At 44.1% G+C, this 18,181-nt stretch overlaps 1 protein-coding gene across 3 annotated transcripts in view; it reads right to left on the bottom strand.

Moving 5' to 3' along the window:
* ctbp2a (C-terminal binding protein 2a) overlaps positions 1 to 18,181 on the bottom strand; it is a 64,486-nt gene that overhangs the window by 28,935 nt on the left and 17,370 nt on the right. The window contains exon 2 of one of the 3 annotated variants that reach the window (XM_076742713.1): positions 16,088 to 16,254. In XM_076742713.1, the coding sequence (XP_076598828.1) occupies positions 16,088 to 16,145 (58 nt within the window). In that variant the 5' untranslated portion in view covers positions 16,146 to 16,254. Of the gene's footprint in view, positions 1 to 4,603; positions 7,364 to 16,087; positions 16,255 to 18,181 lie in introns of those variants that run through there. The other 2 variants (XM_076742712.1, XM_076742711.1) reach the window with 2 other exon arrangements.

The raw sequence follows: 18,181 nt of genomic DNA, 5'->3' as shown, positions 1-18,181 counted from the left end.
AAAGCAGCCCGGTGTGCATTTAACTCCATTGCTTGATCTTTCTTGCTCAATCTTCTCTGTTCAGCTGTCTTTGGTTGGGTTCAATCAAGTCCCATCTTTCCTCATTTCCCTCATTTTCCTGCAGACGGGCTCCGTTACCCACAACCACAGCCACGAATGAATGTGCTGAGCTGGGTATGACGTTTGTTTAGCAACATATTTCTCCCATTACTTCAATCCTCTCTTTCCCCCCATCCTGTCTACTGTCTTGAGAGAGGAGAGTGTCATAGCCGAATCATTTCCTACCAAGATTAATTTTCAAAAGGGGGGGGGCAAAGACAAACTGGGATCAATTCAAAGAAAAAGAGAAAGAAAAATGAGAAGTTAAAACTTGTATACATCTAATCTGGGCAGAGTGTGAGCGAGGCCAGAGCCTCACGAGGGAAAAGGAAATCACAGCCTCATATTAAGAGGAACATCTGGTGTGACACGACAGACGCACATGCGTACACACATACAAACCGCACACACACCATCGTAAATACAGGCTACATAGAGTTGTTTCCTGGTAATGATAACCTCAATGTTCCTCAACATAGAAACACGATTCTCCTGGATAATTAAACGATAGGTTTATGTTATCGTCATCAGCTTTAATTATTTCAACTTGCAACTTCACTTTTACTGCCAACTGGGTTTGGCAGATGGCTCTAAATACAACGAGACCCATGAGCCTCGGCTGCCATCGCTATAGGTGTAGGAGGTAGTCAATCAGAGCTGCAGCAAACAAAAGATTTTTTTTTTTTGTCATCACAGTTATGAACAAAATCCCACACCACAGTAACTCAATTCATCCAAAAAATTACCCACAATCCAAAAAAAATAAGTTGACTTAAACTGCTAAATGCATTATCAGGTTTCTTGAGCTCAGTGATTGCATGTTTCTCCTCAAATCTCACTGGCCGTTTTTAACCATTTCTTGATGAATTTACATAACAATTGCTGTACCGTTATATATACCATAGGCATTATGGTCCTATCACCCATCCCTTGTGTGCGGTGAATAGAGTGACCAGCAGCATAACAAAAACAACCTTTGACTGTCAGCCCAGATTAAGGCCAAAGTTTGACCCTCAAAGTCTCTAACACTGACAGCTAGTGTCATTCGCATGGACACTCCAAGGTTGACTTACAGCTGTCAACGTCCTGTTTCCACTCCCCCACCCAGCAAGCAGCAATCATCATCCATCAATAGCGGGACTATGTCTCTTTCCCTCCCTCTCTCTTCCTTAATCCCTCACTCTAACAACAACTGCCCGTAGTTTTGACCTGGACCCCGTTAATACATAATCTCTCTCCAGAACTAATATGTCATAGCCCTCCCCCATCATCACGCTAGGCCTAGGCAAGGAAGGAAATTGCGGCTAGTATGTCACGCAGAGCAGGACTGACCTGAGGTGGCATCCTAAACCTAAACTAGCACCAGGGTGCCTGGCCAGAGTCCACAGACGGGAGCCGGCACACTCCACAGGGTGGAGGTAAGAGTGGAAGTCCCACAGTATCATCTACAGGGATTATGCCGGGACGGGAATTGAGGTCTAGTTAGTCATACAAAGGCAGGGCCTTGCTCAAGGGTATTTCTTGAAGCATCATATACTGGAGGTGAGAAGGATACCATCTGTATTTAAACATGAGCTATTAGTTGAGAGAAAAAAAATCTGGGTACAACTCACTGCTGTAACTAATGAATTGACTGAGCTTGTCAGAATATCATGAGCTTATAACTAATTGGATTTTAAGGGACGCAAAATCTGTTATTGCTGCTATTACAATACAATTTGTCCACCCAACAAAATATCAATGTGAAATTTTAGCTGAAGGCTGAGTCATAGTTTGTGGGTCTAAAATGCGTATAATGCACTCCTACATTTTGTTTATCTCACATGAGGAGTGAATATGACAAATATTTCCTTCCAGATGTGTTAGATTAGCCAGCCATTTTGTTAAAACAAGAAGTAACGCGTACATTTGCAGCGGTCTCTGACAATGGACTGGCCATTTAACCAGAAGCAAATCTGCCTACAATTACCACCAAAACCCACGTTGCCTAGCAACATATAATTTAGGAATATGCTTTCAGAGCAGCTTTGCGGCTGTGTCCATTAACAGATGAAATTACCAAAGCAACAAATGTCAGCCACATGCAAATGAGGTCTACTCTGACTGTGTGTGTGTACCAACAATGCCATGTATGTGTATGTGGCAGACCTGACGAAATCCCCACCTAAGCATGTGTCAGTCCGCTGCTAAGAGCAGCAGTCTGTTTTGACAGCCAGGCATGCTCTCTCGGGCCTAAACATCACAGAGATGACAACAAAACTGCCTCAGTTAAATCATTTGTTCCCAGTCTGCCTTGGCCCCCATTAAAGCCCACTCTGACCTGCTGGCTATGTACAGTAGTTCACAGAGTCTCACAGAAAGCCAGGAAGCTGGTCTGGACAAAATGAGAATATCTGTGGATTAGTGCAGCAGTGGAAATGGAGGATCTGGAGGATTAAACTCCCCCCTCTCTCTTCTCATTACAACCTGCACAGAGAAAATGACACAATCACACATCGGCCATCGGCAGCATAATTCGATTTTATCTGTCCAGTGATGCTGCTAGTCAGCCTCTGGTGAGCGGGTGTTGATGGAGAATTCAGTCCTTATGGCCCAAAATGTCTGAAAAATGCGTTAATCAGGTCACAGCTGTGAAAAGAAGATAATTTTATGTAGCAGCTTTTATTGAGCTGAATTAAAGACTTAATCTGATAGGGGCAATGATTCAGGTGATTGTAGAGTTAGGATGCATAGACTGAATGCGTTTAATTCTAAACTGGGATTGAAAGTGAATTTGGGACACAAATAAAAATTCAATGAATTCACTGACACTGTGTTTTAACTCTTTTATGCGCCAGTTCAACGGTGACGTCTGGTTCTTATGAGAAAATCTGTTCGAGAAGAACCAGACGAAGCTAGTTGCTATTGCATGAAGGTCAGCAGTACACCTTCATAGTAGCAGGACTGAAGAAAGGTTGTGTGGTGCACTGTAAAAGCTTTCCAGGCTACTCTCATGCACCCTTATTATCATAATGCAATAAGACATCCATGTTTACAACAACAGGGGCTTGGGGGCTGTGGGGAGATTGCGCATGGCAGAGCAGAAAGGACTTCATCAAAAACAGCTGTAGTTACAATGATTCAACAGCTGAGGAGATACATACCACTAATGCTGCAATCACTATTATACAACTTTATGAATGCTGTATAGTTAAAGCAGATTATATGATTTTAAAAACTGACCTGCGCTTTTGCTTTTGCTCCAATTACTTACCAAAGGCATTACATACAACCAATACGAGCTAAGTGACAAAAAAAGGATTGGCAAATGCAATCACACATATTGTACACAGATGCACACCATTGCAAACTAACGCACATGCTCGCCTGGACACATCATGTTCCCAGACTACTGCACACCATATCTGACTTTTCTGCAGAGAAGTCTTAATGTGAACTGTTCACACATGAACGCAGCAACTGACAGGCTGTAACATGAAGACAGTGCACAGTTGTTAAAATTTAAAAAGGTACCAGAAAGGGTGCCGACAACTGTTCCTCCCAAATCCTCTATATTATGCCTCATCAATGCCATTTTGTGTTGTATTAACGGGGCAATGTCACATTCTGACAAGGGAACTGCATGAGATTACCGAAATAATAAAAGACTTCACACAAAGTATATGGAATTCTGACAAATCTGGCTCTCACAGAGACAAGCAGACAAGAAAGTGGGATGCAAGTATCATTTTAGGATCATACCAAATGCAGAAACCAAAAGTAGGACAGGGGATGGAAAGTTATCCTTTTATGGTTTAATCATAATCCTGACAACAGTTTTGGAAAAGAGATAGGCAGCAACATTTAGATATCGCTCCACTGGCCTCGATAAGAAGAGAAGACATAATTTATCCATTGTTGATGTAATGAGAACAACCACAAGGCAGCAATCAAATGACAGCACTGACCAGAAAGATAAAGCGATTTTTTAAAAAATGCTCTATTAACATTCTCATTGTGTTTGGACTTTCTTAGGTCAAGCATCATGCATCACACACCAGTAACCACATTCAGCTAAGTAGATCTCACATGCCAGTCAGCTGAATGATGGTTGCACAAACAAAAACCCCCCCCCCAAAACATCCACTTATTTGACGGAGATGGTACACATACATCACATACTAATGATTCATAGCATCGAAGGATGAAAATGTGTCTTTTCTTCCACCAAACAACAGCAACCTAATATTCAAGTTGCTCCTTTCAAAATAGTGAACGTCAACCATTTGCTATAATATGACTCTTAACAACACAGCAACATGGCCTTTGTGGAGCTCTTCAAAGCAATGAGAGGAATGGGAAATGGTATCTTACATAAGCCATGCGAAAAAATTAAGAGCTCTGGCACAAATCCATTTTCTTATCTATTAAAAACATGTGAAACACCAAGAGAAAGCAACACCAAATGTATCACAAAATCAGACAGACAGCAGACAAGGATGGAAGAAGAAAAAAAAGGATTTACTTGTATCTGGAGATGCCATAGTGGACACAATGACTGGTGGACCCGTGCGTCGACTTAGCTTCTGGTTAGCAACCAGGGCACCTTGGCCTTGGCCTGGTGCTCCCATAGGGACAAGGGCATTGTCTGGTGCAGGTACCCCTCCCTTACGCATCAGCTGAGGAGTGGGGTGAGGGCTGTGCATGGGTGACAATGGCAGTAAGTTCCTGTCCCTCTTCATCAGCTCCATGGGCACTGTGTAATTGGTAGAGTATGCTTTCGGTAGCTGTTGTGGTGGCTGTGGTAAAGCTGGCATGGACACGGGCATTTGCTGTGGCATACCTTGCATGGAGTGAATAGACCCTGCTATGGCAGGCATTGACCCACTCATTTGGTGTGGCATTATCTGCATACCCTGCATGGGCATTCCTGGCATTGTCATCCCAGCAGAGTAGGCTGACATGGGTCTTGATTGAACAGGCATAATAGCTCCGCCATATGGCCCTGGGGAACGAGGTGGTTGGCCTGGGTAGCCTCCAGAGGCTTCCAGGAGGTGCTGAGAGGGGGCACTGCTGGGCCTCCTACCCATTACTTCTCCTATCCGTGGGGAGATGGTCTGCATGGCCCCTGGAGTCTGTGGGGGCATCAGTTGGGGGTCCACTGTCAAAGCCTGTGGAGGCTGCAGTGGATGTTGGTGCTGCTGCGGGTGGTAAATGTCTGACCGATGGCTAAAGCTATTAGATCGGCCTCGCATGGGTGTCTGAGGTTGGGAGGGGGCTGGCGGAGCCTCAATGGGCCGCTTGCAGTTGTGGACCAAGCGAGACAGTACACGAGCCTGTCCAAGGTTGGGGGCGACAGTGCGAACATCGTTCTCCTCCATGACAGCCAACATGCTAGTGGAGTCAAATCCCTGCTGGATAACTGAGGAAATGGTGCTCTCTGAGAGGCCTTCATTTCGCAACAGGGCAAGGAACTCAGGATCAGCGGTTTTCTTAGGGTCCACAGGCAAAGGCGTTTGTGGGGCAGTGGGGGGAGGAGCAGGAACAGGAGCAGGAAGGGGACTAACTGGGAGAGGAGGGGCTGAAGTTAGGGCAGCCTGCACAGGGACAGGTGCAGCTGGGGCAACTGCTGCGGGCTGCATTGGGGCAGGTGGAGCGGGAAGTGGAGCCGCCATAGAGAGGTTAGGGTCAGGGACAGGTACGGTAGATGGAGCTGGCAGGGACTGCTGTTGTTGCAGATGCTGCTGCAACTGTTCTTGCTGAAGTTGCTGTTGCTGTAACTGTTGTTGTTGAATCTGTTGCTGTTGAATCTGTTGCTGTTGAATCTGTTGCTGCTGAAGCTGTTGCTGCTGAAGCTGTTGTTGCTGGAGTTGCTGTTGCTGTAACTGCTGCTGCTGCAACTGCTGTTGCTGAAGTTGTTGCTGTTGGAGGTGCTGCTGTTGTAACTGTTGCTGCTGTACTTGTTGTTGCTGTTGTAATTGCTGCTGTTGTTGGACAGTGAAGGGTGAGGCTGTCTCTTGCCTCATAATGATACCTTGACTGGCAGGATCCACTACTAGACAGGTAGCAGCTTGCTGCTGCGGATCCAATGGGCGTCCATTAACATCAGTATAGACTGACTGACCAGTAAGAGGAGGAGCCTCACTGGCATACCGAGGAGATGGATGCTCCATACCATAGTGAGCAGGAGATGGGTCTCGGGAGGGTATGCGCTGTTGGCCATCTGGCGTCATTTTGGCAGCAGTTACAGTACCAGTTTCCCTATAAGCTCGATTCAGCTCATGAGCAGTTGGAGGAGGGGGAGGAGGAGGTAGAGGCGATGCAGGGGCTTGAGGTCCTGCTCTCCCTCCCTGACTTTGATCCCACACAGCACGAGCCCCAGGTGTCATCCCAAAATGAGAGCCTGACCTACTGAGTGGATGAGAATGAGGCGGAGGAGGCTGGTGTTCCGGACGGTAAAAGCCCTCAGGTGGCCGAGGAGTCATAGCTGGGTCATGGGAATAGTAATCCTGGTGTGGAATGGATCCTCGGTGAGCCATGGGTGCACGTTCGTAGTGGTTTAGATCAGGCACAGAGCTCTTCCTCAGCCCCCGTGGGTCTTGTCGGTCTGCGTAAACCTGTCCGTAGAGAGTGTCTTGGTAGGAATACGGGTCGCGTTTCAAATCCAGGTCAGGGGGCTGCACTCCTGGTGGAGGCTCGTACCACCCTCCTCCCTCCCCGTATGACAGAGAGCTCCGCCGGCCAGCTACTCTTGCCTGCTGCTCGTAGACAGCCCTCTCCCTCTCAGCCCTGTCCCACTGACCCTCATTCCCTCCTAATGTGTCCCAACTGTGGGAGCGTCCAAGACTCAACTGTTTGTTAGTGACAAGCATTGGCAAAAAAGGAAAAAGCAGAGAAAGCTTTAAGAGAGCAGGGGAAAAAAAAAAAAAAAACACAAAACAGATAAAATGGTCCGCTTGTAGCTGTGTTTTTGAAAATTCCCTTTCAAGTCTTCATGTACTGTAGCCGTGGAATGGAGAGAGGGAGGTGGAGAACATGCAGAAAAAAAGATGAAGCAGGGTCTACCGTTTTCACCTGATATCAGGTCGTAATACTGTAAGTCCGTACTATCAGGTGACTCCCCCTTTGGCTGTCGGTCCTTGAATAATTAATCTCTGGTCATGCTGGCTTGTTGTGCACGAGGAAAGAGGACACCACACACAAACACAGTAACTGCAGAGGTAGCCCAGCTACTCCATGGAAGACATGGCAACAGGGTTGCATGCTTGAGTTGCCCACCAAACGTTCATAAAAAAGACAAAAAAAACGAAAGGAGGGGATAGGTTGGGTTATAGGTTGGGATGGGCAGGGGCTTGTACTAATCCAATAGGGTTTATCTCTCCCTTCTCTGGGACATTTTACCCGCTCTGCCGATTGCTATGAGGGATTACATCTAAATAAAGCCTGTTTAATTCCACTTCCCACTGTGACGTCACTTGAACTAGATACAAGCATATCTGGTGATGATGATGATGATGTCTGTGATGATGATGCCAATGATGTAGAGTCCACCCCCCAAACCCCTCATCCTCTCCTGAAGAGTCACCTACCTGAAGCTGTTGATGATGTACTGTCGTCAACCAGTTTCAGTTTTGCCGGATACACACAGCGCGGGGAGGGGAGGCCAGGCAAGGAGCACAGCTTCATTGAATACAAATGAAATACAGTTCTCTCAGCTAAGTCCCATGTGCTGTCAGTAAACATCAAATCCACTCTGATTGGACACTAATCCTCCAGGCCCCATGCTTGCAGCAGAGCCACCACGCAACTGCTGCCCAACTCACTCTGAAATGTCCTTGATGCCTTCGTGGCGCTCACTGTCACTGCCCCACTCTCCTCGATTTGAGATCACTCAGAACTACTGTCTGTATGTTAACTGGAGGACACTGAAAATTACAATGCATGGATTAAATGGGGATTGAAGAATGCATAACGAAATACACCTGCGATGTTTGTCCTGTTTGCCCTCCCAGTGACTGTCATTTCAAGCAGGGATCCATTGAATGATCAAAGTTACTGTCTGTCTTGTTGTAGAGTACAAAGGTAATACTGTTGAATGCAATACTTGTGCACAAAGTTAAGCTCTCAAAATTCTATTTATGTTCTATTTTAATTCTTTTATGTTACTACTTGAATTTTAACCATACAGTGTGCATCTTACCGCCAATAAAATACACCTTCCCCCTCTTTCCTAAAGCTCCTCTGATCTCCTTCACTTAGAGAAGCTCTGTAATCTGGATTTGCCCCTTTGCAGAGAAAAGTAAAACACTGTGGGATTGTGGTGCATATGCATCTGTGTGTGTGTGTTTTGGGAGGGGGGGCTTTTTGTAACAGAAGCTAATCCAATCCAAAGCACCTACAACCTTTGCCTTGCAATGGCTGTCGGAGCTTGTTGAGCTGAAACACAACAGGAGCGCAATCCACTTGATTCAAATGTGCTATAGCAAAAAAAGCTATTTGATATAATGCTGTAGTATTTTATTTTATACCTTGGCCATGGACCATACATGAGAATATAATGGTACACATTTATCATTTCATCTAACCACATATCGACATATGACACTGATGGTGTACCATCTACCTGCCTGCAAGTCTCACTTCATGTCACTGTATCTGAAACCTGATCCCTTCTGCATAGGATCCCTGTTTATTAATGCATGAAAACAGATGTAAGGTGAGGAAGTGTCCATTTCCATCCAAATCTAATCTCAGAGCTTACCATAGCAAGGGGCAGTAATACATATTTACGATGGTGAAGAAAGTTTATATCAGCACATTGAGGAAAGTTCCTGAATATCTTACAGAGAGCCTGTGGAAACTGTGCAGGCATGTCCGTCGTCGGCACTAATATCTTGTTTAATCACAGTTGTGTAATTAGAGTAGGAAGAGATCAGAGAGGGAGCGGAGTATTCTGCTGTTTTCACAAGATGACAGGAAAAAGCTGATGACAGTGGCTCCAAAACCAATTGCGCAGACTTCGAACGTTTTTCTTTCGGTAAGGTCAGGGGAACATTAGTCAGCTTTATGTAAAAAGGAAATTAAAATGGGAAGGAGAGGAGGCAAGAACGAGCCCTCACAGAGATCTAAAAGTGACTATAAAGATGAGTTATTAAATCAAAGCTGAGAGTTGGGGAAAAATCATTTTTGAGGCCCATTTTGATTTTATCAGGGAGGGTTTTGGTGGTATAAAGTCAATCAAGTTTTACAGTCATTCCAAGCACGGGTGTCATTCATCACCTAAGGGCACACACTCTTTCCTGCCTTCTATTCTGAGCTTGTGCAATATAGAAACAATTTCCCTCAATGTAAAAATCAGAAAACATTAATTTGAAAAAGACCGTGACTCACATAATATCATGTGCAGTACATCATTCCTAATTTAAAAGCTACAAATACCACTGTAACGGTTAACAGTCTCTTTTTGACTGCTTAAATTTAGGAGAAAAAAGGCAAGATATTCATACACACACATCCATGTCAAGGGCAACAGCCTATAGAGTGTACATGATCCCCTGGCTTCTTTCCCCAACCTCATCCGCTCTCATTACTTCTTCTGGACCAGCTCTCAAGACACTCTGGCTCCCAGTGCAGCAGATCACTCATCCCCATAAAGTCAACCTCAAACAGAGAGACAGGGGCAAAGGTGTGTACTCAGGGTTTGCACATCTAATCCTGACAGCAAAGTAAATCACAGAGTTCTGTTTGTCTCAAACTAAACAATGTTTGACTCCCCAATTCTAATGCTCCTCCATTTGGCATACTTGCCAGACTGTGCACACAACGCCAGATTCACTGTAACAGAGGGATTTAGGAATTAAGCCGGGGATTTTAGAACAAATATAATACCACCCCAGCAGAAGCTTATAAAGACCTTACATTGAATAAGACTTGACTGGTGAAAAATTCAAAACGAGTAAAACATATAGAAACCTCAATAAATGAACCTCGAGTGAGGATGCAATTATGTAGTTCTTTTAACCGCTAATAGATTTCAGCAAGCTGTACTTTAGCCTGGTATAGAGTATTAGTTTTTCTTTTACAAGACTACGCTTCTCTCAGTGTCAGAAGAAATTGCATTAAGCAGCAAGGAACAAGACAGATATGATGTACAACAGTAAGATCTGTGGCTAATCTGTCACACAAGACACTTGCCATTGTTTAATAAACATTCTACATCTCCCTGTCACTCAGCCCTCTCGATCCCTTCCTCCACATTAATATCACAGCTAAGCCAGCAGGGGAACCAGAGCTGGCTCACTTTATGTGTGCACTTGTTGGTGCATGTTTCAACCATGCTTGCATGCTTTACCAAATGTTGGAATCAGAGGGTTCACATGCAACAAGGCCCATTTAGAAATTTGTTGTCACTCACACTCCCCCCTCCATCTACCCACCCCCTCAGTCACACGCACACACACACACACAGAGCGCATGCACATTCGGTTTGCACGATCCCGGATCCCCACTCAGCCTTTTGACCCTGCTCTGCTCGTCATCTGACGTGCAGCAGAGACAGCCGCAGCCGCGGCGCTTCGTTAATGTCCCTTTTCATTCACACACGCAAACTGCCGCTAAAGCCTTGGCCTCGCTCTGACGTGCATACATGAATAAAAATCACACGCTAACTCAAAGTGAATACTGCACTGCAACAGAAATAAAAACAACTGTCTCCTACAGTGTGACACGTCGCGTACTCAAGGCATGATTTGAATGTTAAACACAGATTGACTTATGCATGAGCGTGGGGCAGGAGGCACTAACTGGAAATGGGATCACAGTGCTGCAAAGAATAATGCTGTCAGATGAATTGTAATGCACACTTAACAGACACTGTGTACATGGCTGCCTTGTATGTGATTCCAGTGGGATTATTTGTCTCTGAAAGCATCTCCATAGGGACTAAATGGACTGTAAAATGGAGGTCGATGGCAATGAAGCTAGTACTTATCTAAATGACAATCATATACTCGTTTAGTGTAGCACACACTGAATTGACAGTTTTGTTTTTTTTTTTCATTTTGCTAGTATGCATGCACTACATACACCCAGCAGCAAAAGACCACAGATTCTCCAGAAATTTCCTCTATGTCAGCTATGTTACAAGACCCCACTACCCGTAATGCAACTGCTTTGGGTACATCCCATCACCCCACCCCCCCAAGCCATCTTTCATCTGATCTCCATGCCAATCCAGAGAGGCCACATGCCATTATAATACTAAGTTTTGCAGCCGAAGAGTCCATTTTGAAATGAGTATTTTCCAGAAACTCATTTCCAACTTTCAAACAACCACTATGCTACATGCCAGCTCAAACAAAACAGCCGCGCTAAGACGAAAAGGAGAGCTGTAGCAGGAACTTTCTTTCAAGGTGTGCACAAGCAGCAGTCACAGTCGAATGGCAATAACAACACAGTCACACATGCTGGTTTGCTATGAATTATTTTAAGAATCTCCTTCCAAAAACAACACTTTCTACCATTTTTCTATCTGCTCTTTTCCCTTCTCCTCCCCCAGTTCTCCCTGCCCCTCCCTGCCTCTCCACAAAGCCTATAAAGGGGTCGTGGGTTTTGGTGAGAAGCCTGGAACAAGCCCGAGGGGGGGTCAGACCCAGAGACCGCTCCGATGACTTCATACCAGAGCTGGATGCCAGAGCGTGGGGAGACGAGTGGGAGGGAGGGATGAAAGCAGAGAGGTGGATGCAGCAGAGTCCTGAGTCTGTGCTGAAAAGCTCAGGATACGAGGACCCCACCCCCTGAAGGATGACATCAGGACACCTCCTCCACACCCTCCCTGGTTGTCCTCTCTATTTAATATGAGGCATTTTGTTATATATATTTTTTTTAAAAAAAAGCTCCCAGATCTGTTAAATGTGAGAATATGAATAATTCACATGCTAAGTTTTATGGTATTTTAACTTGAGTGGGCACATTATTTACTGTTCCCTGTTTAAACATCTCCCCCTGTTGTACACATGACAAAACAAGATGCATTATCAAGCATTAACATATTTATTTAACTGCCAACTAAAACACTTGGAATCACCATGACAAATTACACTACCCCACCTTGTGGTGTTTGCATCCAAGCACAGATTTACAACTTGTAAATCAACATTCAGGAACATGCTGCTACTGCGACCTAGTTCACGTCGCAGCGCCGCTCACATCCCATCTCTGCCCAGATCAGTCAGTTAGCTCTGGCTAAACGGCAATGGCAACGACTTGCGCTGCTGCCCAAGCCAATGCATGCTGGGTACACAGATGGAGCGGACAGAAGGAGAGACAGAGAGGGAGAGAGAAAGGGAGAGAGAGAAAAGGGGGGAACGGGAGAGTATGGGAACTGATGCTCACAACAGATGTTTGCCACAGTTCCCTTATTGCAGTAACACTCTTCTTGGCACTTTGTCAAACCCACAACAGAAGGAGCAGTTATAGCGTATACGTTTTGAAAGCTGATATCTAAAATAAACAATGCTGTTAACAGAGAAATAAGTGCAGTAATTAGTTTACTGAAAATTGCAACAGAATCCCACTGTGGTTCGTCAAGTGTGGAGACAATTAGCTGATTAATCAGTTAACTGACTGACACAAATAAACTAAAAATACGGTAATTATGAAGCATCTTAATGGTTTCCCCATTGTTTTTCTTTTTTATTAGGGTGAGCCATCATCATAGAGCTGCAACTAATGTTATTGATTAATAAGTGATATATGGTTGTTTTATTCGATGTCAGCCAACAGTCTAAACCCAAAGATGATCAGTTAACTATAATATAAGAAATGCATCAAATCCTCAAATCTGAGAACCTGAAACCAGCTCATGTTGTTTGAAAAATGACGGCAATAATGAATGATCAAAATAGCCCCTGATTAATTTTCCTGTCAATTGACTAAAGGTTTCAGATCTCGACTTCTTTAAAGTAAAACCTTTAGGGAAAAAGAGCACAGGTGCAATTTCACCCATCAAACGGAATATGTTTAACAAGAGTGGCTATTGTTCAGGCCGTTCTCTTCTAACAAAAGTGATCACAAGATGTGCCAGACGATGCATCAGATCTGGGTGGTTTGCTAGGTAGGCTGAAACAATTCTCCTGGGGAAAACCCTGATTTGATTATCAATGAAGTGTCAATGGTGATTTATCAAGCAAAAAAGCTTTTTCTGTTTTATATCATGGTAAAATGAATATCTTTTGTGTTTCTGGCTCTCACCTCGGGCTCTGGGAAAATGATATGAGTGTGTGTCACCACTTCCTGACATGTTACAGACCAAGCGATTAATAGGTTAATCATGAAAAAAAAATAAGGGGCTAGTTTTGACCTTGCATGTCTAATTTGAAAACCACAAAAATCCAACATGAAAGCAAAGGACACTGAATCACATCAGACATCCTCAATGGTGAAACATCCACCGTTTCGCTTGAAATCTACATTCCAGCACCGTGACCACGTTTGATGGGAGTAAACAGCCGCACTTGATCAGCCATTTCGAATTCAATTTAGGCCACAGGCGCGGTTCAGTTAGCCACTCATCACAATGAGTAAAGATGTAATCAATGCACTCCGCTGTGAAACAAGTATTGGATTGACACAGTTATCCTCAGAAGATAAATGGAGATTAGGGAAGCTTCTCTCTCCGTCTCGCCAAGTGCAACCCACGACGGCAACGAAATCACAATCACTCCTTAACGTTCGTGTTTTTGTCAATACACATGATGCGAACTTTGATTTCTATTTCACGCCTCAGTCCAAACACTCTGTTTATAGATAATAGTGGGTGGCTTTGACATTATGGTGTAGAACACCCCATGCCTCTGGTTTTGAAATACCCTTTTTATATGGTTGAGCAGATTTAACGCTACCGTGAAACAACGTGATTCACCACCCTCTGATCTTTTAACTTCCTCGATGTGAATCACCCTCTTCCACACATTTTTAAGAGCAGCTGTGGTGACTAACTGCACCAGAAAAAAAAAAAAAAAAAATCCCCCTTCATCTTTGGCAGAATGACTTCATTGTTGATAAGCAGAGGAGACGCGGACACTGCTGATGTCTGTGGGACAAATGGGGCACATCAGAAAATACTGTTATATAATGTTTTGCATATTGCCTCCTTAAGACGGTACACAGTCATTCTTCTTGTGCGAATAAAAAGAGGGAAAATGTGTTTCCAAGCGAGCAGGGTTGGTGGTTTGGAGAGGTTTGAGATGCCACATGTGGCTCTCATTCTGAGGGTGGAAACAGACAGCAACACTGCTTCATTTAGGAATCTATTATATTGTGTTTCTCAATCTTATTGGGATTTTCCTGAGACAAGAAAAAAGAGAAATGCTGATATATGATCCTCTGTAAAGTTTTAATGTGAAGTAGCACAGAGTTACTAAGAAAATCCCATGGTTTCACTTTTCTAGAGCTAAAGCGAACCTGGAACAGGCATGTTTTTTACATAAGTGAGAGGACCTCACTCAAAATCACCTCTGAAATACTGCAAATTTTTAAAAATACAACCCCAAGGTTTCCTCATGCAATTTTTTTTTTAACTATATCATTGTTTACTCAGCAGTTTTTTTTAACAAATACCATTTCCCATGAGCCGAAGATGAACGCAGGTTAAACGTCACTAGTTTGGCAGACTGAGACCAGTCGAGTGTCGGGCGTTGAGAATGGACAGTGAGTATAAACATTTTTTATACAGCGGATGGAAAGATCGCATTAGAAGAGAGCGTGGGTTGATATCATGGACGAGGGGGAAAAAGTTAAGTGCAGGGTATGCTTGAACTGAACCAGTTTACACAATGTGTCATTGGCCGATATCTAAAGACGGTCTAAAGTGTTTTTAGCAGGTCTGAACGGCAACACTCAGAGGCAGCGTGAAAAGCCTGCAGTCACACAGAGGGCAACATGTGATGATGGGGATGAAGGCATATACTTCTGGACGGTCTCTCCCTGAAGACATTCATGGTGTCACACTCGTGTTGAAGTCCTACATCCTACAAAAAGTTCTTAATCCTACGGTCTGACTCAGCACACACACACCTGACAAAATGTCGGGTTATTGGTTTAGACAAGTTCGAAAAATTACCGAACTCAGTACCTCCTTTTCTGACATTTCAAAGTTGTGGAGGGACACTGTTTGACCATCTAACAACAACCTTCTTTGACGCATGCTGACTCTTGACAGAGAGTATGAAAGCATAATCTTACACTATACGGTCCAACATATGAATCACTGGTGCATGAGCAAAGGCTGAGTATGAGTTTAAGCACGCACAAACACACGCTAAATAAACATTCAGACATTCAGTGGCTCCTGTCGGTGGTTAAGCGAAAAAATGAGAGGGGGAAAAAAAACGAAAGGAAAATCTCTTGCTTTGTCTTTTTCTTAAACACACACACACACATAATGCACATTCACACACAAATCAATCCCACTAGCAGCTATAATCAATCCCAGGGCTCCGAGGAGTGCTTCACTTTATTACAAACTCCCTATTTCATCTCTCCAGCAATCTGGAAACATCGAACTCAAGTCTCATTCAGCCATCAACCCAACCTCCTCTACAACACACACATAGACACACACACACGCTTTCTCCCTCCTAGACAGCCTTCAAAGCCGAAGTTTGGAGCCTCGGCTGGTCCCAAGGCTCCCTTTTGACACACACAAACACACTTATGCAAACGATCCCACTGGCTTTTCACTGAATTTGTAGGAGCAAGCTGAAAGGCTTAAATACTGACGGAAACTTCATTTCCATATAACAGCAGAGGGAAACTTTTCTAATGGCTACAACATCAACCTATGGAACTAATACACACACTCATAGTTTGACGCACAAAGACACAAGCATCCCACAACCTAAATAATCGATTTCCAGTGACCTGTGATGTGCTGCCAGCATCTCAAATCCACATGTACATAAAAAGCAGAAAGAAGAGAACGAAAGAGGAGTGACGGAGTCTATCTCACCCTCACAGATCCTGTCCAGCCGCTGGCGTTTCACTTTGTGTTTGTCGACCAGAGCCATCCCGTCACAGCTTGAAATGCTCTCTTTTCTTGATTTTTGTATCCACCTCTCCTCCGTAAAGTCTCAAACGCGCCAGTCCTCCAGAAGTTAGCTAGCTGACGTTTTGTGCCTGAAATTCAAGAAAGCAGGGACAAAGATTGTGGTTGAAAGCCAGTCTGACAGTGAGGCATAATTTGCAACTTTGATTTTTATGTTGAGCATTTTTAGTTGTTGTATTTTAGGGTTATATATTTACTTTTCTAAGGAAGCATGCACTGTACATCAAATGTACTTGTACCAGACTTATTCTGAAGCCAGTTTACACCTGTGGTCCCCTTGGGGGGTCACTATTAAAATATGTTGTACACACAATGATTTACAACAACATAAACAGGAAATGGCACATTATACCAAATTATGCACAGCAGTACATCATGTAGATCATATAAAAAAAGTGTTGCGCAAATTAAAAAGAAGGGAAGGAGCGTCCAATAAAAAAACAATAAAATGCAGAGTCAGTGGTTAAGAGTTGGGCAACTTTTAGCTAAATCTTTAATTTGGCTTTAAAGAACTTTATAGAAGTGCAACTGTTTTTGTCTGTGGTGGAGTCGCTCACTGACTTGTGGCTTTAACAGGAATGCCTTTTAAATTCATGCTCATTAAGAAGCTGAGAAAGTTTGATAACTTTCAGTTTCTACTGCACATATTAATCATGATGTCTGAGCTTGAAAGCGCATCACAAGAAACACAAGAACTGTCATCTGTTTGTTTCTGTCTCAAAACCTTTGCCAGAACTCCTGAATTTCCTTGCAAAATCAGACATTTGCCTTGCAAACACACATCTCTCCACTAGAGGGAGCCTTGTCTCGATGGGCACCATTTATTTAATTTAATGAAGAAATGTCACTTCTGTGACCACAGACCCCAAACTGAGTGGAACACAGCAAAGCAGACAAGCACAGAGTGAGTGAGTAAATGAGGCGTTTTACCAATCATTTACGTTCGGTGACTGATGCTCCTCTAAAGAGCAATCTTCTAATTGGTTCCTGCTAAAGCCTGAGGGACACAGCACAGTTTTTGGGGAGAGGCAGACCGGCAGAGATAGACAGAGGAAGGAACAAGAATGCACAGACACATACACACAAAAGACACACAAGATGACAAGCAGAAATGTAGGCCTGCGCGCACACACACACACACACTCTAAGGGCAGCAAGTCACACAGAGGAATGTGGGTCAGTTAGTCAGCAGACGGGAGGAGGTTGTATCAGCAGAATGAAGACATAAAAGGGGGATGGTGGGAGGGAGAGGAAAGTACTAGAAAAACATCGTCTGACAGGATGAGTACAGTGTGACACCATCGTCCTCCTACATTTTAACTGCATCTCTTTCTGCACTTTTGCATTCATAACCCTGCCTCTGTTTCTTTCCATATTCGCCTCTGGGCCCGATCCTAGAGTGCTGCACTTTCTGAGAACGGCTCTCACTTGACTATTTATATGATGATATATTGATATTTGCGCTGTAACTGCAATTATAACAGTTATGTTTTGGTGGGGTGGAGGGCAGACTAAGCAATATGGCTAAATGATGAATTGATTTTGCATTTTTATTTGGCCAGCTGTTGGGGCATTTTCCCAGCAAGGGGCTGGAGGGGGATGTGGTGCACTGCAGCTAAGTGAATTTAAAAGAAACACTACTGTCGGTGCTAAATATCTCCCACATTCTACACACTAAGAGCTCCTGTCTTTCTTCGACACTGACAAAAACACTGCATGTCTTTCTTTAACCAAACACATTTCAGCCAGCCTCACGAGTCAGCTGTGCTTCAGCTTCCCTCCTCCACAAGGTAAGCCTTCCTGCCAAAGAGCTGAAGACCCACATGTGGGAGTCAGAGAAGTAATTGAGCAAGAGGGAAAGCAGGAAACAGTCAGTCAGAGGCGGGGGAGTCACACCGCCTTGGCTATGAATAGACTGGAGGAGACATGCATGGGCATCTCTTACTCTGTGCCGCATGAGCAGGAGCTCTATAGGTCATGAGTGCTTCTGGCCATTTA

This window comes from Chaetodon auriga, chromosome 11 (assembly GCF_051107435.1).
Source record: "Chaetodon auriga isolate fChaAug3 chromosome 11, fChaAug3.hap1, whole genome shotgun sequence".
Classification (NCBI taxonomy): domain Eukaryota; kingdom Metazoa; phylum Chordata; class Actinopteri; order Chaetodontiformes; family Chaetodontidae; genus Chaetodon; species Chaetodon auriga.
Note: the sequence above shows the minus strand (reverse complement) of the source record. Positions and strands in the feature narration are given on the sequence as shown.